Here is a 23763-nt window from a genome sequence, read left to right as displayed (position 1 = left end):
AAAACGTCAGTCCAGTTTTTAAAACTGTGGAAGTACATAAAAACCATCTCAGTGACCTCTCAATGGAATCAGATGCAAGAGACTGTTCATTTGCTGGACTGCTGGTACAGTCGGTCATGTCTGTTCATGGCTCCAGATCAGATCTCCAAGCTAGAGGGGACCGTGTCTCTGGAATCACCTGCTTGCCATCCTCTCACCCTCAACCATCTCTAGAACTCAGTTCTATTTCATTTGAGTGTATTTTATAGTGTATTTTATACTGATATCTCATTGTTTCTATGCTGTACATTGTAGATTGTTATCTTACATCTGTTTTACTGTATTTTATGTGTAAAGCACTTTCAAGCATTGTTTTTTAAAGACGCTACACTAATGACCTGTATTCTTACCAGACAGTAAATGTACTCAGGGTGTGCTCAGTGCATGCTGATGTCAGACTGTTACTAATGCTGCAACAGAAACCTTTTCTTAGAAGAGGTGAGTGAAACAAGACTTTCTTTTACTCTTGTGGTACAATATAAATGAAGGTGAGATGGGATTACCAAAGCAAACACAAAGTGTAACATTTGACTTAAGTCCCAGTATTTAGCATTAATAAGCAGTAAACTAACTTTTACTAAATGCTTTATAACTCACCATAATGTAGCTGTAAGCAGATTTAATGAGTCTTAGTGTGTCAATGTACAGTATTTGTTAACAATTATAACTGTATGAATGAAAACATTTTTAAGTGTTTTTCTATATTGTCAATCATGTACACAAACATTAACTTGTTTTTGCTTACGACTACATTAGTGTGTTCTAAATCAGTTGTTAAATGTTTATGCACTGGTTATAAATGATAAAAAGGGGAGTTAGTAAATTACTTATTCCATTCTAAGTCTTTATTCTTTAGTATCTGAAGTGGTGCAAACAATCATTCAAAATGTGCATTTATTGAACTTCAGCAGCATGGTACAGCAGTACAAACTGGGACTTGGAGCCTCTAGGGAATGTGCCGTCTGTGTATTCTTTTTAAACTAGTGGCTTTTGTGTGTATTTTTAAGTCACCATAAAAGGTCCTTTTGTAGAAAGGTGTATGTACATCTTTATTCAGTAAATACACAGCACAAAGAAAACACGCTGGTAGCTCTACATACATTCTACAAGCAAAAGCAACTGTCAATACTGAGAGTACGATCTTCATAATCAACAGTGTGTTCATTCCAAACATGAAGAGCAGAACGATTGGGGACTTTAGGACCATGAACCGACATTGGCTGATGAGCAGAAAGGAAGGTATGCCACATGATCAGTTGGATGAAGGGGCGGATCTATTATCAACCATAACAGCTTTAACGGAACAAAAAAAACATCTCATATAAAGCTCGACTGGAACGACGCATATTTTGGAACTGTAAAACTAAATTTGTTTAAAAAAAACAAAATGTCAGTCAGTAATGTTACTTATGCCATAAATGACACAAAGCAGTGTTTCACAGTTTGAGGTTGTGCTGCAGGAACAGCAGCTATGAGACAAATAATTCAGTCAGGTTGCATTCATGGGGGTCTGTAAACACGTCCACAGGGACATGCACTCTGTTCATTAAGGCTGCACTCATTCTAGTTTTAATATTGTCAACAAATCCTGTGAAAATATGAAAAACAAATAAAAAGTATTAGTTGGCCTGTCGGTAGTTTCTGACTTCCCTACTCCGTGGTACTTGACGTGATAGAGCTCCATTGATGTTCAGATCTACTTAAACACATGAATGAGCCCCACTGCTGCTCTGGGTGACATGTTCTTCATGAACACAAGTTTATTTTCCTGCTGCCTCAAAAACTCACTAGAGCACCAGATGGAGATGAATCTGCTGCTGAAAAGAATCACCAACAAATGAACTATTTCCTCCTGTTCACTAAAAACTACAATGAGCAGCTGGTTTAGGAACTTACTGAGCCTTTTATTGTTAAATTAAATGAAATACCTGTGGGGGGGGCTTCTAAAGGTGTGTGTCTTCAGTAGAACCAGTGGGCCTGGGAGACACACACTAACACCTCGTTGGTTAAGGACTTTTCATGGATTTGTTGACAAGACAAGTGTTTAGAATAACACCAGACTTCTTTTTGACATTAATACTCTTTATGAAATACCAAAAATAGAAAATGTGTGGATGTTTTTGAGACTGCAACAGTAACCTTTATACTCCTCGGGTACCTTGTGGTTATGAAACCTTGCAGACAGTACAGTATAAACTTCTGAAATCATTACATTTCCTCAGGTTTCTCTGGAACTATCCCACTCTAGATCATCATCTGGACGCCTTGTAACGGTCCTGGTGTCGGGGCTTATCTGCTGTAGTTCTTACTGAACAGCTGTGATGACTTATTGTGAATTCATCTTCATCTGTCTGAATGCTGTAAAAGGGTTTTTCCTGTTGAACCTACGAAGCGTTCATGACAACTGGGAACTTTGTGAATTTTACATTAGAGGAAAACAACCAAGCAGAGCACCGCCCTGGGTCATCACAACTTCTGTTTCAGTTGTCATGAAAGCTCTTCTTTCCCTTTAGCCTCTAGTAGATAAACACGTCTTATGTCTTCTTAGTAGTCCTGACAGTTTTCAGAGAGCTACTCTTTGCTGTCTTCCTGCTTGTTTTGGACTTCCCTGTGGCCGTGGCCTTCTTTACCGCTTTAGCTTTAGCTTTCTTTGGCGCCGTCTTGGCCACCAAACTTTTTGCAGCAGGTTTTTTCTTGATGGACCGGGTCTGCTCTCGGATCAGGTCTTCTCGTCCGATCTCCATCATGTGGTCCTCCCACGACTTCATCTCATTCTTATAGCGAATTTTGTCGTCCTCTGCCAGCTGCGTGTAGACCTGCCATGTGGAACAAACAGAGGAGATCTGGATACTGTACAACACTGGATCCCTTGTTTCACATGTGGTGGCCTGATAGTCTAGAACAATAAAGACGTGTAATGATTGTTTGGCCAACCTGTTTCTGGTGACTGAACAGATTCCTCCAGTCCTCCAACAGTGACTTCATCTTTGCCTGAATGAACCACAGAAACATATCAACGACTGTTGTGCTCAGCAATGGTCCTTTTTTGCAATACAAGCACATAATTGTATGTATTCCAGCCAGAGACCTTCGCTGCATGTCCTAGTGTTCTGTCTCTATCAACTATCCAATAAAGGGAGCTACTGGAGCGGTTTCCTAAAAACTACCGTTAGACAAATACTCATGCCAATAAAATCAAACCTCTATGTAAATTGGCAGCCATGATGCATTGATATAGTGAAGAGAATATTACATTTACATTAAGTAATATTTTACTCTCTTGTCAGTTGATTTCTGTAGAAACAAGTGTTTTTCTCCCCGTAGAGAAAAGTCACTTTAGAATTTCCATGTGTAAAACATTCTGAACAAGAGAAAATCTGTGAAAACAACAAATTCTCTGTTAATTTCAGAGAAAGTCCCTGGCAGACCAGTCCATGCATCAACATTACATCCTGAATATCTCGTTGAATGTCATGTCATGGAGCTGTGGTTACCGACCTGTGTGGTGGTTCCTCTGGCCTCCTCAAAGTGCTCCGACATGAAAATGTTGAACGGAGAGCGAGGACGCTTGGGCTTCCCCAGGTTGGTCAACTCCTGGATCTCACACACACACACACACACACACACACACACACACACACACACACACACACACACACACACACACACACACACACACACACACACACACACACACACACACACACACACACGGACACGCACACGCACAGAGGAGACATATGTATTGTTTAACAACAGTTGATGGAATATCGTTTATTACTCAGATTGTCAGCAAACTCAAACTTCTAGATAGTTTGAATAGCAAGTCTAAGATGTGTTTCTAAGAGCACATAAATGAAGCTCTAGACAACCTCGTCCTTTCCCTGTTCCACATCTACCATCTCTCGTACCCTCTTTTTGCGGATGGCCTTCCTTTTGGCCATCCTCTGCCTCTTCTCCAGGGCTTGTTGCTGGACCTGTGCTGGGGTCAGCTGGGCCTGGTAGTGCTGGAGGTCCACCTTAAACTGCTCCCTGGCCTGAAGAGAGGCTTCCTGAAAAGGCTACAAGGGTGACAGAGACCAACCAAAACTTTGGTCACAACAGACTGACAAAAGCCATATGTGGAGAGAGAGTATGAAAACAGAAGATAAATGAGAGATGATTTACCACTTGCAGCCATTGCCTTCCTACAATGTATGCACTCAAGGCACAAATAAAAGCTTGAATAAAAGGCATTCAGTTAATTGTGTTTAACACGTAAAGTAAAATGTACCTGTTTCTGTTCTGGGCTCATGGTTCTCCACTGCTGGGCGATTTTCCTGATGATATCTACCGATTTGATTTCTGAGGGCAACAATTGAAAGATGTTTATTAACAATAGAACTGAAGCATTTGAGTCCTTGAACTCTCAGACTGATCTAGCTCAACCATGTGCTCTGAAATGACATTTCAATGATTATAATAAGCTTCTTTCACACGGATATCAGAGATGTGCATCAGCCTCTCTGTTGGCAGGCAGCACGGACTCGAGTCATTAAACACACATCCATGAGTGCTGTTTTACGCCTTGTGTGGGTGGTGCCCCATCCCTCACAAGCAATGGTGGCAGGGAGTTCTGGCTTGGCTCGTCTCCATGACATGACTCGGTTTATTTAAAGTTATTCATTTTTAAGGATACTGTTATTCTACAGTATCATTTGTATTATTTGTTATTGAATAAAAACACCCACCCACTGAACAAATACTCGAATATGCGTGTCCAGCCCTAGCTTATAGTACTACGAGCTGTTGTGTCAGCGCGGCTCGTTCATGAAATCAATAAGTTAAGCTGCCATCTAAACGTGTTGCAGATATACCTGGGTTGTGTCTGGTTATGACCGGCTGCTGCTGCAGAACATATCTCAGGTATCCATTCAGAGGTCTCTTTGGGGGCCCGCTGGCCTGAGAGGTCAGACATCTCACTGGGTTGACGTATGCAGCTGGGAGAACACTGGTACACCTACAGCATGCAGGCACACACACATGTATAAATATGACATAATGCGGAGACAATCCTGGCATCCATTATTTCTAATGGAGAGAACTTTACACAAAACTTAATTCAAGAATCGGGTAACTTAATGGTGCTTTAATGGTACCAACTCAAGAGTAACAGAACACACCACCTTGAACATTTCTACGGCAGAAATGATTGGGCAATTCTTCTATCAGTTGTTTGACAAAAAAAATATTTTGATAATGGGTTTTTTTCATGGAAAAATAATGAAGAAAACAAACACTAGTTATAGCTTCTAGTTTTTAACTGTTACTTGACATTTCAAAGACTACATATTCAATCAATTACACAAAGATATAAGGCAGATTATGTTAAAATGTAAATACATTTTAGTTGCAGCTCTAACCATCACTTTTTGCTCATTCATTTATTTAGCATATATCTAACAGACCGTCTGTTATATTCACGTTAAGTATTGCTTAGTAGTGGACCATCGGTATGTTATGGCTTCAAGTTATACCCCAGCATAACAAAGAAAGCCAGCACTAAAACTGCTGCACCGGTTAAAGAAAGGCCTTTTTACAGCTCCAACCTTTACTAACCACACGTGCATTACTTTCAGTGTGATTAATCCATTTTGAACCTAGCAGTCTTTCCTATTAACACACAAACTCCCTACCTTCCTGTTAGGTAATATCACCCTAAGAGCTCCTCAAACCCAAAGCCCTATTGTTATTTAAATTAACACGTCAAAAAGTGTCTGGTTGTTCAACAATACGAGGATAACCTAACCTAGTTATCTGAGGGTCATAGAGTAGCGTTATTTCGCACATTCTATATTTAACGCTCACATTAACCTATCCCAATATTAACGTTAACTCATGCTAAATATCCTTTCCAACCATTTCCGTTTAAGTAAAATCTCATTTCTAATGATAAAAAACGTGCTTACAGTAGGCTATGCGAATTGCAAAGAGGGCAAGCTAATGCTAGCTTGCTAACACAAGTTCAGCTAACGTTAGCTAATACAGTAAAGTAACTTAAGGTTAGCTACCTCGCCAGGCTGCTTGTGCTGGAGAAAACACTGAAGGACTTAGCCAACCAGCTAACGCTTGCTGTCACAAGGCTGAACGGAGCCATGTCGGTAGTAATAAACGTTAAAGGACGTTAAACAGAGGAATGAAAGACACACGTATTGTCCCACAAAACCAGCGTGTTATATATCCACGCATTAGATGTATTTAACAGAAGCTGAGCCTCGTCTTCGCCTCTTCTTCGCCTCCTCCTTGTTGACATGTATGGGCTGCAAAAGGCGCCTTCAGTGTCCCCCGGTGGATTGTGGGAAAAGGTCAAATCAGATGGGCGTGGTTTAGCAGGTCGTAGCACGGATGTTACAAACACAGCTTTGGGCGTCATGTAGTCCGTCTAAATGTCAATATGTTTTAGCACTATTTTGTTCAAAGTTTTACTGTGCATCCACCCAACAAATTGCTTTAAAAAATATATTTTATTTTAAATCTTCTCATTTTGTGTGGTAAGTTGTATATCCCTAAATGTAGGAAACACTTGCAGACCATATTCACCAGTCAACCATAAGGAATTTGGTCCTCTATAATACCTTTACATACCACCACATGAAAACTCTCTTTGTCCACAACAGATTGAGACGTTCTGACAATAGAGCAGATACATTGTTTCTTGTTAAATCTGTGGGCATCACAGGGTGCCATTGTCATGTGTTTGCTGTTGGCTATATTGTTTCCATACATTTCTGTCTGCTTGAACTTTATTATTGTTACAAAACACAATTCTGTTGTTTTGCACTTGCAAAACATCATCCTGTCTCATAATAGCCACTTTATACAGTGAGGACGGGTATCCGCTCAATTGTCTGTAATACGGTATATAATTTAAAGGACACATATCATGCTCATCTTTAGGTTCATATTTGTGTTTCAGGGTTTCTTCTAGAACATGTTTACATGCTTTAGAGTTCAAAAATCAATTCCAAGACTGTCTGTCTGAATATACCTGTATTCTCTATCAGTCTGTAACGCTCTGTTATCGTGCCTGTCTCTCTGAGCCCACCTCCAGGAGAAACCTAGTCTGCTCTGATAGGTCTTGTGCATCTGCGTTCCAAATTGCATACTTTTTCTTTTTACTTATACTGCAGCTGCCCTTACAAAGTCTGAAGTGTTGTATGCAGTATGTGTTCAGTTGGGACATTCTACTTTCTCATAAAATAGCATCTTGAACTTTAACCCTCTTTCTTATATCTGCTGCACAGAGGACATTGCTTCATCTCTAATAGATTTTTTACAAATCAGAGACAACATATCCTCCAGAATCTGACATCCTTTGAAGTCGACAGGTGACGTGCCGGTGTTTTAAGAGCGGAGCAAGCGAGCCAAAGAAAAAGTTTAAGTGTTGTACCTTGAGCATAAAGCAAATTTAGACCTTCTTTATAATTAAAAAAAAATTAAAACTTTCTACAATTAATCTGGGAACTCTGATAAATCTGTGAATATAACCAGGTATGAGGTTATTGCAAGGGCTGGATTAACCCACTGACAATTCACTGAACTGGAAAACCCCAGGTTTGCTTTGTCAGATGTGGTCATTTGATTTAACACAAATTGCAAAATAGAGAATATGCACCATGTTAGCAATAATAATAATAATAGTAAGCAGTTATTTTGACACAGGGTCCATCTTGACATGGCTTCAAGATATAATTACCGTAAGGCCCTTTATATTTGTTTTTATTGTGTGTATAAATCTAATACAAACAAGTGCCACACAGGAACATGGGGCCTTCAGTGGCCCTTATAGGCAGTGGACCTCTTTGCCTGGTCTTGTTCATGTGAAAAATAGATGCAATATAATTACCAAAAGCAGCAAAAAGACTCCAAAGGCAGCGTGTAAGAGGCCACCACTCATAACACACAGTAATATCATATTCACACACCCCAACATGAATACTATTCTACCAACATGTCAGTAGACTGGCTGTAGACTTATCCAAGTCTCCTAACAGTAAGAGCTTGTGTATTCATTCTTGAGAGATGATTGAATAGGCCATGATATTTATTGTAAATACACAACTCCTGTACTCACTGACTTTCAGCTGTATGTGGGTAATAAATAGTTTTACAGTGATTGTTCAGCCACATTGTGTGTTGGTAATGCTCACTGCTCTGACGTTTCTGTTCTATCAGAGCCTGTACTGTCGTGCATGAAAAACAATCTTTTTCCCTATTTTGAGCAAAGCTGTGCCTGAATATCGACACCCAGGCAAAGCCCTGAGATTTCCCGGCTTAGTGTGAGCAATTTGTGTGAATCTAACTGAAATGTGTTTCTGAATGTGCACTATAAGCCACAACACCAATCAACATGATAAGGGCCTTCTACTTGTCCCTGAATTATAACCCGATCGGGTTATAATTCAGGGACAAGTAGAAGGCCTTGGGTTCCAGACCTTGCCAGTTGCTAAAATGTTACATATTCTTGAATTAATTTGGGTTCAATGAAAGCATCACACACACAAATGTAGGGCCAGGTAGTAGTCTGGCATAGAGAAACTGGAGGTGTAGGCTACAATTCAATGCTGAACACGTTGCCAGGCTGGCACACAGGAATCAGCTTTTGGTTGCTGTAATTGAAAATATAGTTGCTATTTTCATATTTTGAGTGATTATAATACTATACATAAGCTTAGTAATGAATATCTTGTGAATGGGCCAGCTCTCACAGCCTCCAGCTCATGCTGCTGTTGAGAGCTGCACACGTTGCATTGCTTGGAGCTCCAGTGCTTGTATGCGAGTAAACGCACCGACACACTCTGGGACTTGAATAGATTTTATTGCTACAGATGGTATTATCAATTCTGCTTATCGGTCTAATTCTTTATGGACTCCCTTATTGATCCCTGATCCATTTTCTGTGTCGGACAATTCGGAACCTGTGCAGCATTCCAGTTTTAAATATGACAGCAAAGTCCAAATCTCACTAATGCAACAAATAATAAAATGTATAGATTTTGGTGTGCATCCCTATTTTTTATATGTTCATAAGTGGTCGCCACTATGGCAACCAAAAGGCTAAGTACTGGTTGCCAACTTCTCTAAATGGTTGCCAATGGCAACCCTTACTGTCGAGCCCTTTGATTACGATCATATCGCCATATTAATAGCAATACGATCACTAAACATGTCAACAGAACAACATCAATATTGAGCTCTGTGATAAAAACTGTACCATTCTTTAATTCAGTACAAAAGGTGCCACACAGACTTCTGTGTACACAGGAGCAGAACATTTGATTTTCACCATTTCAATAGCAAAGATAGATCTACAGACAGGCTGCAGGTCAAACACAAGGACACATTTCACCTCAGGTACAGGTTTGATTGGGTTCAACATGTGATCTTTGTGCCTGTGTAAAGCCAACATCACTGCTATTCTCATGGGAACACAGTACATCATCGTAATGAGATTTACATTGTGATAACTCTAATTTTTTGAAATCTTCCAGATGATTTTAATACTATACAATTAATAACAATAATAGGAAGAAGAAGAAGACCGCAATATGTTACTTGTCATTGTTCTCATTTTCAGGGTAACTGCAAAAGTACATTGTTTCATTTCAATTTATCTGCTACAAGATGCAAAATAACAAAAACAAAAAAAACTCCTTCACCGACATGACGTGTGTCAGAATGAGGGAATTACATATTTGGCATTCACCCTCCCACAACTCCATGGTTCGCTGTGTTCCTCGCTGGGCGCAGCAGGGACTCCGGGCGTCTCCAGTTATGGAGCAGCTTGTCTAACATGTATGCTGCCCTGCTGCACTCAGCTCCTCTGAAAAAAAGGCTTGTTGTTGAATGGCATACGTTATGTCCTACAATCCACTAGTTTGACTTCAAAAATGCTGTATAGCAACTTGTAATAAACTTGTGTTAGAAATAAAATGTGCTTGATGCAAAAACAATAACGCCAAACTTTGACATGACTACAGGCAATCTTTCTCATCTGCTCTGGTAAAACTCTGCTCCCTTCAAAAAAACAAAGAATGTAAATGTCATGTTCTCAGATTAATAATTATGTTAATGACAGTTCAGTCGGATGGAAGTTACCCACGATTACTTAATGATTCCATACTCTAGTTTACAGTGTGTTGTGACTTCAAAAAAAGGAAGGAAAAAGAAAAAATCTCAGCATGTTTTTCTTCATCTTTTTTTCTTTTCTTTACATGGCATACTTTTGTGTCCAATCTTTTGCTAGTTTGTTGTATCTGAGGAGAGAAAAGAAGAGAGTGAAGTGAGTGGATGATAAGCTCTGACACCATCAGCTACACACATTGTTCACATTGATATTAGTGGACAATAAAGCACCACTTGAGCCAGAGTGCATACTCACTTGTCTTTGTCGTTCTTGTACATGTGTGCTATGTCTGGAACTAAGGGGTCGTCTGGGTTTGGATCACAAAGCAATGAACATATGGACAATAAAACTGGAAGGAAGAGGAATTTAAAAGATCGCATTAGTTGCCATGTAGATAAAGAACGTTTAAAATGAGCCTACCCCAGATAGATCCCTACTGGCAGTCACCAGGAGTGATGACTGAGTGAGTGAGTGAGTGAGTGATATTCTCAATTTTGATACTTTGGCACCATTGTTTTTTATTAAACTTTCATGTCATGCTAATGAAGCCAAAGTGATTTGATTTAGGAGATTTTAAAAGTGTGGTACAAAAAAAAAAAAAAGATTGCACACAAAAAGCATCACATTATTCTACAAATAATGCAATTTTACAGAATTTCAAACAAAATCTGAAAATCATAGTTTTCCAGGTACCCTTCAAAAGGTCACTCCATCAGGTGACTTCACAGCCAATAATAATATAAAACACAGATAAGATGAAAAACTGACATAGTGTAGTAGTGTTGCGGTTATAGTTGACACACTGAGCGACAAAGAGACTGTAGTTACCTTTAGACACCGTTAGTGCTGGAGACCACTGTGACCGTAGAATGTCCAAACAGATACTCCCATTGCTGTTTATATTTGGGTGATAAATCTTAGTTGTAAAGGCTACCTGTAAAAAGAAATAGTGACTCACATGTGAATGAGCAGAGAAGACGCACCGCCACACAGGGGAGGAAATACGCACCTGGCAAACACAGGATGAACGGTAGATATGGCAGCTATGCATTTCAGGTCACCTGCCACCATGGCCGATATTATATTAATCAAAATCATTTCTTAAAAAGTAATTCCTGAATTTGAACTAGTGAGGGATTAAGGTTACATGATATACTCTGTATTTCTAGTGCCTGATTCCACTCTGTTGATATTACAAAGCGTTCTACATGAGCTAGAAGCAACAGGTGAGGAAACAACTCGTCTTCAGACCCTGCTGTTACAGATCCTGTACTAGTGTTTGCCTTGTAGCAAGAGGTTCAGTCCAAAATGTGGCTCCAGTGCTGTTTACAGTACTGACCCTGTTCTATATGAAGGTACCACTTCCGAACGTAGGGAGGAAAGTTGGGTGCAGAATTGCTATGAACACAAACTAAAAGTAGATCATATCATGTTTTCCTGTTACGTCCTTGTCGGGACGCTTCAGGACCAATGTGGTCAAATGCATCCCAGTCCTCTTCTGCAAATGGTTTGAATGATCGGATCACAAAGTGTTCACACATGTAATTAGCGTTGTCCATTTGTGATCCGATATCCCAAGATGCGTCCTAAAACCAAGTGTAAATAGGGTCTAAGTGTGGGAGAATAGTGTGCATCCTCAAGACCTGCTAAGAATCAGCCTGTAGTATGGCATTGGGACACAGCGACAGTTGTAATAGTTCAGTTCAAGTGGATGGATGCATCGACAGTATGTTCTTAGAGCCGTGTAACCCCCTTCTATCAGCTACATGTTGCCTAGCAATCCACATGACAGGAATTCAGAGGCTCAGGTCAAGCAAGATCAAAATGAGTGACATATGAACAAATTCTATTTTCTCAATTTGATGACAGTTTTTAAGCAAGAGGTCATGCTATAGGTTTGATAATACCCTCTACGATTGTACATTTCATAATGGATTCAGGAAGAAAAGCATCCTCCGCGTGAGTACTGCCTCAGAACAAGCATCCATTACTATGATGAATGTACAACTTGTCAGGTATAATCCCTTACCAAACGTATGAGACAGGAGATGTTTCCAGGACCAGAGGGCTTCCTGACTGCACAACGACCACAATAAATTCAAGAGCATGTCAGGCCGAGGCTTTGAGTAACCCAACCAGCTCTTACCTTTGGTGGCTTGAATGGGTAGTCGGTGGGGAAGTGGATTGTGAGAAAGAAAACTCCTCCTTGGTAAGGACTGTCACCCTGACAAAAAGACAGAAAAACTGTTCAGCAGGACCCAAATGACTGACAATCAGAACCGCTTTAGATTGTGGCCAGCTGGTGCAGCTTTAAGGCTTAAAGCCCCTAGACCTAACAACTAATAAACATGACAATAAGTAAGTGCATAAACAGAAGGCCTTCCAAATAAAGAGGTGTAGATAATCTGTTGGTTTGTTTCCAACCGTCTGCCACAAGTCTTTGTTCATATTAGAATTAATAGTGTTTTTGAGAATCAATACGATATCACAAATCATAATATTAGGATATTCATATTTGTTGCCACGTTCGGAGATCCCAGTCGTTACCATAGTTAAAAGCAAGCCAGCTATTTGATAACACAAGGTTAGCTAATTTGCTAACCGGACTTCGTTACACAGCTTCCATTAGAAAATGTTTCAATTTCAAAATAATGAACATCAGCAATATTGATCCCTACTGCAGAATCTATTTGACAAGCTAGACCTCCACTTAGAGATGATTCGTAGTTCTGTATTCATGTGTTCAACCTGTTCTTACTCACAGGCTTCACGTTTTACATTCACTGTGCACAACATGTGAACTTGTCAACAGTATTGTACCTTGTCACAAATATTACAGATTACAGTATATCGTTCTTTCAAAGTCTCCTTTATCTGACAATCTGTATTTGCTGATAATGCTTAACAAATATTAGAAAACACACAACGTAAGTGCATTGAGCCAAAGTTATACGGGGGGATGCAAAACTACTTTACTAATGTAGCACAGTAGAGTCCGTATGAGAGGACTGAAAGCCTGAAGTGATGTTGTGATACTCACCGGACCCATTATGGTCGCCTGCCAATGAAACACTAAAAGCAATTAAGGGAGAAAGAAAGAGACACAGGAAAATATCAGCTGTACCCGTCACAGACAAATGTTCATCAGCCATCATAGGCTTGTATTCATTGGCGATCGGATCATATATAGACAACTGACAGGATTAACTAACTTTCTATTAGCTTTAAGAAGTCTCTTTTCCATCAATCTGACACACAGCAACTTAGTCCTCCATATGTCAGGATCAGGCGGTATCTATTTCTTATACCTTCCTAACATTTCACTGGGGTATACCGTATATGACGGCATTTGTGTTTTGTTTGTTTTTAAAGCTGCCAAAACTTGATTTGTCCCTAAACTTACAATAGCTGGTCCACCTTAAAAGGTCAGTCCACCTTAAGTGAGCCTGAGACAACGTTGTCGATGCCTTCAGGGCTCGCCACCTTCCCCCTGGATCATTCAAAAGGGAACTAATCCAACTGCAGCAGTATTGGATATCAGGCCAATACTGACTCAAATAGCTGGATCGGGTATCAATGGGGCCGATCTATATACTATATACATTATATACAGAAATATTCATTCCTGTTTAAGTTTTGACCAAGTTGTTGCTGTATTTAAAATGTTTAAATTTGAATTATAATTCCTGTTCATTCTGAAGATTTTTTACAGAGCTGCTGGTGCACGATGGATGTATTAGAGTTCAAAGATTCACTGACTGTGTAGTTCATTCACTTCTTTTACTAAGCTAAGAGGTCGCATCACTACTCAAATATTCAGTAGGTGCCTCGGTAAATGAAAGCATTACCGCTCAAAGATATTTTAGTATGTGATGCGTGAGAAATTGTGACATGAAATGTGCATGTTACTCACAGTCATCGCCCACTGGTCCAGCAGAGCACTGTGCTGGAGGGTCTCTCTGCAGGTCATGCAGCTCCTGCTCAATGCAGCAGAAATAGGTAACAAAGGTTAGTTATTCGGCTAAACGGGCACTGATTTACTTCAGTGAAAACTTTGTGGGTACCAATGGGATGTTTTCTCTTTGTATTACTGTTGATTGAAGTTTGAGTTTCTGTAAGTGACACCCCTCTCTTTGTGACTTATGCCGATTATATTTATCCACACAGTTTTGTTTCTCTATTACACAAACTATTAGACTAAAGACTTCCTTTCATGTTAACCACATAAGTATTTCAAAGAAAGATATCAGATAACAGCATAAACATTGACAAAAGGTAGCTTTGACGTGTGCTCTCCACCACAATGGAAAAGGTTAATACTAAGCATTTACAAATCAAGATAAAATATGGCAAGGTACTCCAAGGTTGTAAATATAAAAAAAGTCCACTATCTAACTAACTTACAAACATCAGCAACATCAACTGGGTAGAGGATGGAGTGGTTTGGGTGTGGCTAAATGTATTAGCTCCATAGGGATGTTGGCCTGCATCAGTTTTCACAGTGCACCTCACCACATACACACATCCTTTCTTTACGTTTCTTCTAACTAACTAGCAGGGCTATGATAGCAATAAACTGAGCCACGGTTAGAGATGAACGGCAGTATGTGTTGACGAGTAACTTTTCTGGTCAGTGCAGTACTTGTCTACCGCCACGAGGACAAGTACAAGTAGTATGACAGGGCTGTTGTCCGGTTGCTTAGACAAGCTGGAGAAAACGCAGAGTGACAGCCTCAACAACAGTGACAGACTGGCATGGAAGCAGCCAGGGTAGTTACTAAGCTAGCTAAATTGCTAGCGAGCTAGCACAAAACTTTGAAGTTGTCATTGGCCGCTGTATTTGTTCTGGGAGGTGTCAGCATACAAATTATTTCCCAAAACGTTACAAAGTTAGCCAGAAGTCACTTTAATGCAGGGATAGTGTCGAAATCGTTGTTAATAAGCCATTGTGTTAAAATGAACTCTTACGTTAGCTTCTGGTGGGCCAGCTACAATTAGCTGGCAACCACAACTACCCAGTCAGATTTACCTTCTGTATTCTTTTCAGTGCCATGTTGACAGATGCAGTTTGCTCCTGAACTCACGTCGACTCGCTCTTTAGTTGAATTTATTGCTGGCGAAGTCAACGGCTGTTGATTATTCCCTGAGACTTCGACAGCCGGGGATGTGTTTGTGTTTTTGTGAAACCTCTTTTGTTTCCGCTTCCTCCTGTTTATGGTCGCTCCTCCGAAGTGGATCATGGGAAACGTAGTTCGCGATTTGGCGTAACCCAGGGGTGTCCAAACTTTTTTCAAAGAGGGCCAGATTTGATAATGTGAAGATGCCCAAGGGCCAACAGTCCCTGCTGACATTATTTTAAACAATACAAGTTGCCTATACATACACACTATTATTTAAGAATTATATTTTCAATGACACAGCAGGGATAATTTTATTTTAAATATGATCTTTAAAATGTAGCATTCTGGTGTACTCTGAGAAGAAAATTAAGTGATAAGACATTTACTTTAAGCAAAAAACTAATTTATTATTCAGTTATTAATCAGTATTTCAGGAGTTCAGTTTTTTTCAATCTATTATTATTATTAACCTTTTATGTAGACAAAATCCATTGAGAACGAGGTCTCATTTTCAAAAGTTTGTCATATAAAAACAAAGATAGCAAGAGTAACGAGAACCATCGCCTGTACAAATAAAGTGATTAGTTTTCATTGAACCCCGTTACTGTATTAACTTCCACTGTTACTGTAAAGCTGTGAGAATTGTGGCCTATCTTCTATTTGCAAATAATATGCATTCAATCCAGTTCAATTATTTAAATTAGAATGAAGAGTAAAGTAATAGCTGTGATCTATACACACCTCTGCATTAGCAACCTGCTGAAATGAAGATACAGGCACCTTAACCCTCTCTATCATTACTTCAGGGCCCTGTTGGGACCGGAAGTACCCTGGCTGTGGTCATCACAGTGAACAGTGTCTGGGAGTGTGATGAGAGGGCACGTGAGCCCTTGTTACTGTAGTTCATCTCCTTGGAGCAGAGGCAGCATTTAGCATACCCTGCCTTATCAATATTTCTAAAACACTGCGACAGCAGGAAGCTGTACTCACGTCTGTTTAGAGTAGACCTCCACCTTTATCCAGACCCACCTCCACCTTTATCCAGGCCCAGCTCCTTCACATCTCAGCCCTGCATCAAGCTGTGCTACACAAACAGCGTCCTCTCCCTGAAGCTCTTTGACCTCATCATCTCATCAGTATCTGGGCCTCATCATCGTGGTCTTAAAAGTTATTGTCACCACAAAATCATCCTCATTCTACTTTGAGTTAAAAAAAACAACCTGCCAGCAGATCCGCCGGTGTTCCGGTTTAACGTTAACGAGTGACCGCGTGAACTGAACCGGGCATGTTTCATCGCGTTACGTTTTTTTTCCTCCTAAATCGCGATAATGACGAATGTTAACAAACAAAGTTCCGCATGCAGTGGACGTTATCCTTAACCGAGCAAGTCTGAACTGTAACGGAGGGAAAGACGGTGTAGACATCTTAACCAAGACTTGGCTGTGTCGAGTCTTGGCCAAGACTCGACACATCAAAGATGTTTTATTGCGAAGATCACGTCATCACCTTTTTTCCTCGTCTCAATCCAATCTGAGAAACGCTGGCTGGCCAGATGACCCCCCCCCCCCTAAAGAGAAAACATCTACGGATCACGTGGATGATATATTTTCATTCAAAACGGCTAATTTCGCTGAAAAGCAACAAGTTTGAAGGTATGCATTTGACTCGTGGGCCCGCGAAAAAGACCGCTGCTGTGTGGCCAAGTTATCTTGGAGTTGCTTCGCTTTTCTAGCACGGTCGCTCTCTGATAGCTTGTTGAAGTATTAACATGTTTTTTCTCGTAGTGTCTCTTTACATTATATCACTTAAACAAGGCAACAGTGTCATGACAAACTAGGCAGACACAGTTGTTTCGGTTTTCGGTGAAAAAATATGAAAGCGGCGGCCCTCGGTATCGACTTTCCTTATTTTACAGCCATGACAGTTGAAGGGTCAGAGACAATTAAAAAAAGCCAGACAGTTACAGAGTGGTGCTGCCACCATGAGGTGAAAAGAGGAATTGCATGTTGAATTTGTATGATTTATTCATTCCGTTTTGACTGTGCTGGCGGGCCATAAATAATGCATTTTAAGACAGAAGGCGCGGGCCGTATAAAATCTGACCTCGGGCCGTGATTGGCCCGCGGGCCGGACTTTGGACATGCCTGGCGTAACCGAACGCATCATTGAGAAGGACTCTTGCGTTGATATGAGTTCTTATATTCTCAGATTCCGATTCGTTTAAAGCCCATTGAAGGTTTCTATGCTGTAGTTGCAAATTATGAAAATGTAATATTTAACGCACATGTAATAAGTGATCATAAAAACAAAAAAAACACGAGGCCTAATTTTGATTTCAAAAAGACTTCTCTATAAGTAGTCAGTGTTGATTTTGAATACATCATACATATTGAGGAATTATCCATTAACCTATATTTTCTCTCATTTATTATAAGTTATATGCACATACACACGTTTAATACCTATTATGCACTTAATACAGGCCTATCTCAGAAAAGTAAGCATATTCCAACGAAGCTGATGGAGGCTTTATTGTTTCCACAATAGCCTAATATTACATCCTAAGGTGATGATTGTTAACAGATGAAACATGATATGGATGGAAGACAACAGCTGAAATCTAAGCTTCTTTTTTCTATTTAATTGTACTACTTTCCCCAAATAACTTGAATGCAGCATTAAACGGGCCATTCATTTTTTTCAAAGTATACATGATTTGCAAAAACACCTGTAGTTTATAAGTACAGTTTTGCTTGTCTTCCAACAGCTGGTGCAGTTTATGAACATTAGAAGTGTTTCCATGATGCCCCAAAACATACAAGTCACTTTAAGTTGATGATTTTCAGAAGCGCCTATAAGAGTTGCTCTGCTGTGCTACATCCCTATAATCTGAAACAAGAGTTTTCAGATAAGGGCAAATAACAAAAATATCCTTTCCATGATCACAAATATCCATCCATCCACCAGATCATCGGTCACATTCAAATAATTCGACCTGAGAACAGACACATGGAGAACATCAAACTAGCAATGAGTAAGGCACACGATGGACGAAGAGCAAGACCTCCTCTGCTTGGTTGTTGATGAAAGGATCCAATGAGTGTGGCATTGAAGATGAAAGCAGAAAGCTAAACAGAGAAAGGGGACCTGGTGCCAAGGTGAGTGGGTCGAGCCGAACCATGCAGTGGAACTGAGGCATGAGGAACAAAAATAATACGATCTGACAGAGAACAGGTGGAAATGAGCCAATACTGTTTACACTGCAAGGCTGATGTGGGAGGAGGGAACAGGTGAGCGGGTGGGTGGGGCTGTCAGGTGATGAGGAACAGGATTGTACTGCAGGTCAGGAGGGCAGGAGGGAGTGGTAGGCTCTGTGATGACAGGAGAGTTTGCAGGGGAACGAGCAGACGGGGAGAAAATACAAAAAAATAGCTGAAAATCCCTTTGGCTGTGAGACAACTAAATTATTCTGTAAACCTAATTGTCATTATAAGCATTCATGTTCAATATAATACACTTAAAGATGAGTGTGTGTAAAAAGTGCCAGAAAATTATAAAGCAGGACATACTTCCTCAGAAATAATTATGGTAAATCATTTTGGCACAGCCCACTAACAAGTAAGTTTTATACTTGACAACTGAGCATACTCCATCTGCTTATGAAGCTCATGAGATGTGGTTGAAAGCTCATTATCATGAACAGATGCATATTCTAACATTACTGGGTAGAGTCTGACCTACTGAGCAACAAAGCTGGACATTTGGGGGAAGGAGGGGTAATGAGTTCTGTAGCACTTCAGAAATCTGTTGAGATTTGTTTCAAAATGACCATATACTACAAACTACATTGGACATTTCATAAATGAAAAAGTATTTTTTAGAACGGTTTACTTCCAACAATTTACACGTGCATCCAAAACTGAGCAGACCTGATGCAAAAACCACGTCATGGTAGTTAAAAATGCCTACAGTATAAAATATGTTCTGACTTCCCATTATTTCTATTATTATTATTATTATTATTATTATTATTCCCCTTAATCTGACATCTTCACTTCTACCTAATGCATGTATCAGTGGGACTTGTACCAGTAGCTAGTATTCTGTTTTTAACATGTTACAAACAGTTTTGTGTGTTAGCATTTGAAAAATATGCTGCAAATATAATCTGTTCTGCGGGTGGTGGAGTGTGAATGACAAAAGAGTTCATGGATTTTGTAAAATGTGGTCGAATGAATTTTGTGTGAGCAATGAATAGCGATTCAAAGTTTGGTCCACATGGACTTCTGTTTCACTGACTGTGTGAAGAGTTTTGACAATGTGACTTCAGTTTTGACTAATGCATGCAATCAAAGAAAACTGTAATCAGTCAGTTTTCCACACATCAGTTCATACTGGACTGTGGAAACGAAGGGATCATTATTGACTTTAACAAAGATAATATGAAGAAAATAGCACATTGAGGTCTGAGCCTCTATGTTTGAATGATATAATACAGACAGAAAGCACGAGCCCAATCATAGTAATGATTCTATTTGTACATGATGTAAGGCAGATGTAGGCCTACAGCATAAACACCATCATTATGTTGTTATGAGCAGGAGAACAGACTGGACAACACTTCATTCTAGTGTAAACAGAGCTGTAATCTGTTTACCGTTCCAGTATTTGTGTTTTTGGAGCGATATCATGAACTTTATAACAGATAAGTTTAATTGTCATTGCAATTAGAGACATGGACCCGTCTGGAAATCTTACATGACGGAGATATTCTCAGGAGGGTTCATTTGCCCTCAGATCATTTATTTCATGCAATCCGTTACTTTGTGCACAGTCGTATTTCAATCAAACAGAATTTTTGTAGCACATTTGTGGTCCGAGAGAACTCAAGAAATACTCCAGTACCCTACTGTTATCCATTAACACTGATGGTTTTATTGTAAGCAACGGTAGTCTTTCATTCTAACAAATGTATTATTGAAGGGTCGGGAAGTCCACTCTTTGAATACAATGTGTAAAGCAAAGACAACACTAGAGGCAGACAGCTGAGAAGATTTAAACATCCCCAACAAATGATGTTCTTATGCAGGTCATTTGTACTCGAGATCCTCGATCCTCAATCCCTCATAGCATTCAGTTCCAGTTCAGAAAGAAGTGTGACATTCCAATGGCACTTGCTATCTACAGCCTTTTGACAGCGGGACTGTGTTGGTATTAATACAAGAGTAAAGGGAATCAGCTGTCATGGATAGGATGCACACACTGCCTATGATATTGTACTGATGTAACATAACATTATGTTACTCTATGATACATTAAAATAATTAAAATAATTATAATAATCATAATAATTATAATATTAACACAATGGAGGGTTTTAGTGCACTAATCCAGGTTTGTTCATGTTAAATGTCCCTGTTCAATTCAGCAGTTTAGACATATTCACATTTTATCATCTGGTTCCCTTCCACAGCACCACTGGTTCCTTAATCTGCTGTACACTTTCCAATACCCAAAAGCAATGGAATTGCTCTGTCATTGACTGTGTTATTATTTTTAAGTTCACGAGCCCCCGAGTGTTGTGGAGAATTTAAGAATTAAAAGCATTATTTAGTAGAATTTATAGCACCCCTAGTGGTGAATAAAATTGTCACAATGATGAGAATGTAAATTATGTTAAGAGTCACAATATATTTACTTATGGAATGTAATATAGGTTTACAGGATGTTTACTTATAGAAGATATGTTTGCAATAAGTTTACTTGTAGGAGTCTTTTAACATAATCATTGGAAGTGTTGAACCAAAGTACAGTCACATAGTTATGGGGGTTCTGAGCCATGAGGAAGAGACATCAAAGGGGACACAGAGGTGCTGGACAAATGGCCAAGGAAGGAGGAGGAGAACCGGAGACAACTGATGAGGAAGCAGACTGCCATAAAATAACAGAGAGGACTCCTGGGTAAACACCATGCGGCCGCAGGACAGAGGGCAGGTCAGAGGTGATGTCAGAGGTGATGTCACAAGGGGTCCAGCCATTGAGATGAGCAGTGGATCGATGAAGGAGGCGTCAGAGCGATTGGAAGCCAATCACTGACCCCCAGAAGACGGCCTTTGTGTTTTACGACAGATTTCGGACACTTTCCGACCATCAAAGGACATGAAAGGACTGTTTGCGAGGACGTGCGCCAGGCCATGGTAGTTCGCTTTGCAGGATCCGACTTGGTCGGGCCTGTGAGTGGAGTTGCACGTGGTCTCTGCTCTCGAGATGCATACTATCGATAGTGTATTATAGGTTGTAATTGTCATCATCAGTTTACAGTCGTCATTGTTTAATTAAATACTGTTTTGAATTTGGACCGGATCGAGTTACTTTATGATGCGCCTGCGCAGAAAGAAGTAAACACAGCAGCGGCCTTGCGCTTCCTCCACCAGTTTCAGCCTCAACAGTGTCAGAAGCATCATCTGAATGTGCACAAACACGATTATTACAGTTGTGTATAAGTACAGAGTCCTAGATCCTGACAAAGTTGGACTTTGCTCAATGCTGATCTCGGCACTCTAGCTGTCGAATAAACTACAGCTAATATCCTCCTTAAAAGTCACATGCTCATGCCTAAAATAACGCCTAAATATTTATATTGGCTGGGATATGACATCACCGTTGAACAAACAGTACATTGCTGTCTGAAATGTACTATTTGTAACTCCTAGGTAACACGATTTCAGTTAAAGAACTAAATCAATAATAATATGTAGAAAAACTGTCAGTGACAATATATCGTCAAACCAAAATTGTTGGGGAAACCATCCTGTTCTAAACGATGATGATTGGGGACAGGTGCTTGATGAATAGATGTGTCAGTATACCATTTTCCCATCTACTACACTTAAAGTTAACAATCTGTATTGAAGGAGGTTTCAATTTACCCAATCCCTTTTGAAAATAAATAAAACTTCTTTTTTTCCTTGATTCTTACTCTAATAACTGAAGTAACAATAATTATCAATGATTGATACATGCTATTGAAGACTGTTTTTTCTCATTTATCAGCGAACCTATTCTGTCAAAATGATCTAAGTATTGACAGATCTGTTTAGGCTAATATGCCTCTAAAACAAAGGAGTCATTTGGGACAAGGTCTTGATGATTTAGGGATATGATGGTGGTATACCACTGGTAAGGGATAACGCTGTCCCTATCAATATCAATTTTGATTCGAAACTGTAAGCCCATATTGGCGAATACGTATAAATATATATTTCACACATAAACGAACTACACCGCACGGCAAACGCAATTAAATCAAGGCGACTGCTGTTGCCGTGAAGGTAGCTCGTGTTTTGCGACAGTAACGGAAAGTGTCGCAAACGTGTGGGAGGCTTTGGGCGCTGTTTGATACGTAGTAAGGTAGCCGCCTACACTGACCTGGATATCTACAGCTGAGGGGAAGTCTGTCGGTCCCTTTTAATATCATGGATTTTAATACGACAACGCATCGTGTTTGTGCTCATCTTCAACGGATAGCCCTTCGTCCTGAAGGCGGTTGTACAGCAAGTGTGATGTCCCTCTGGTGTGCTGAATTGTGACGCGAGGAGGGGCTTGCTAAGCAGCCTAATGGACAGTATCGATGACTTAGCAATCAAAACCAGAACTGAATATCCTATTTATGCAATTGTACTGTCTCCATTCTCCCTGTCTGCTTCTCTGTTTGCTGATTGAAACTGGATATCACTCTTGAGCGTGTCGTAACATCACCCTTTCATAAAGAAAACAGTATTTACATCTCTGGAGCGAGGAAGTGGAGCTGCGTCAGGCTAGCTGAACTTGAACAAGATACAACCGGACGTTGGGTGACATTGCCTTCGTAATAAAGGTGCCAAACATATTTGTTTTGACATTAAACAACGATGTTTGGGATTAGACAGAGACGTGACACTTGTCTTAAACGACTGCCGGTTTTTTAAAAGCAACAGAGATCTCCGCCTTCATTATTACCGTGGTACCTACGTCGCCCTTCGTTTTATTTTGGAAACCGCGAGCGGAAGTTGTGCTTGGTCCTGCTGTTTTGACACTGGTAGGAAGTGGGATGTGGCCAGGGTGTATTTATGCTTCTGTTTTAAGATATGAAAATCATTGAATTAGGGCTGCGTCTGGAGCCCTGTTTCACCACCGGACACAGCGGGGATTACGACAGTGTTGCTGTCTGTCAGTGTGGTTGTTGTTGGCGGTCGAAAACGGCGAACACGACCGAAGCTGCTGTGCTGGTTTCGTCTGGACTGGACCATTTCCATGAGGACTTCTCAACCTCACGTCCTAACAATTTGTGTGCGGGACTGTATTGTGTGCTTACGTAATAACAGTATGTGAATCGATAGTCATATCGTTGACTTTTTTATTTTATATTTTTCTTGGACAAAGACTTCTTGCCCCCCCCCC

At 40.1% G+C, this 23763-nt stretch overlaps 2 protein-coding genes across 2 annotated transcripts; both read right to left on the bottom strand.

Annotated features, from left to right (window-relative positions):
• Window positions 1-933: 933 nt before the first annotated feature.
• On the bottom strand, window positions 934-6336 carry tfam (transcription factor A, mitochondrial). The gene is made up of 7 exons (XM_079182016.1): window positions 6090-6336; window positions 4896-5038; window positions 4313-4383; window positions 3951-4100; window positions 3538-3633; window positions 2974-3030; window positions 934-2855 (listed from the first exon to the last, which is right to left on the bottom strand). Exons 1-7 carry the CDS (start codon window positions 6173-6175, stop codon window positions 2574-2576), a joined length of 885 nt encoding a protein of 294 aa, XP_079038142.1. The 5' UTR covers window positions 6176-6336; the 3' UTR covers window positions 934-2573.
• Window positions 6337-8883: 2547 nt separating this feature from the next.
• Window positions 8884-15395, bottom strand: ube2d1b (ubiquitin-conjugating enzyme E2D 1b). Its single transcript, XM_079182434.1, has 7 exons — window positions 15234-15395; window positions 14118-14181; window positions 13245-13276; window positions 12351-12428; window positions 11033-11138; window positions 10460-10553; window positions 8884-10334 (listed from the first exon to the last, which is right to left on the bottom strand). Exons 1-7 carry the CDS (start codon window positions 15255-15257, stop codon window positions 10289-10291), a joined length of 444 nt encoding a protein of 147 aa, XP_079038560.1. The 5' UTR covers window positions 15258-15395; the 3' UTR covers window positions 8884-10288.
• Window positions 15396-23763: the final 8368 nt, after the last annotated feature.

This window comes from Pholis gunnellus, assembly GCF_910591455.1.
Source record: "Pholis gunnellus genome assembly, chromosome: 21".
Taxonomy (NCBI): domain Eukaryota; kingdom Metazoa; phylum Chordata; class Actinopteri; order Perciformes; family Pholidae; genus Pholis; species Pholis gunnellus.
This window is presented reverse-complemented; position numbering and strand designations above follow the sequence as displayed.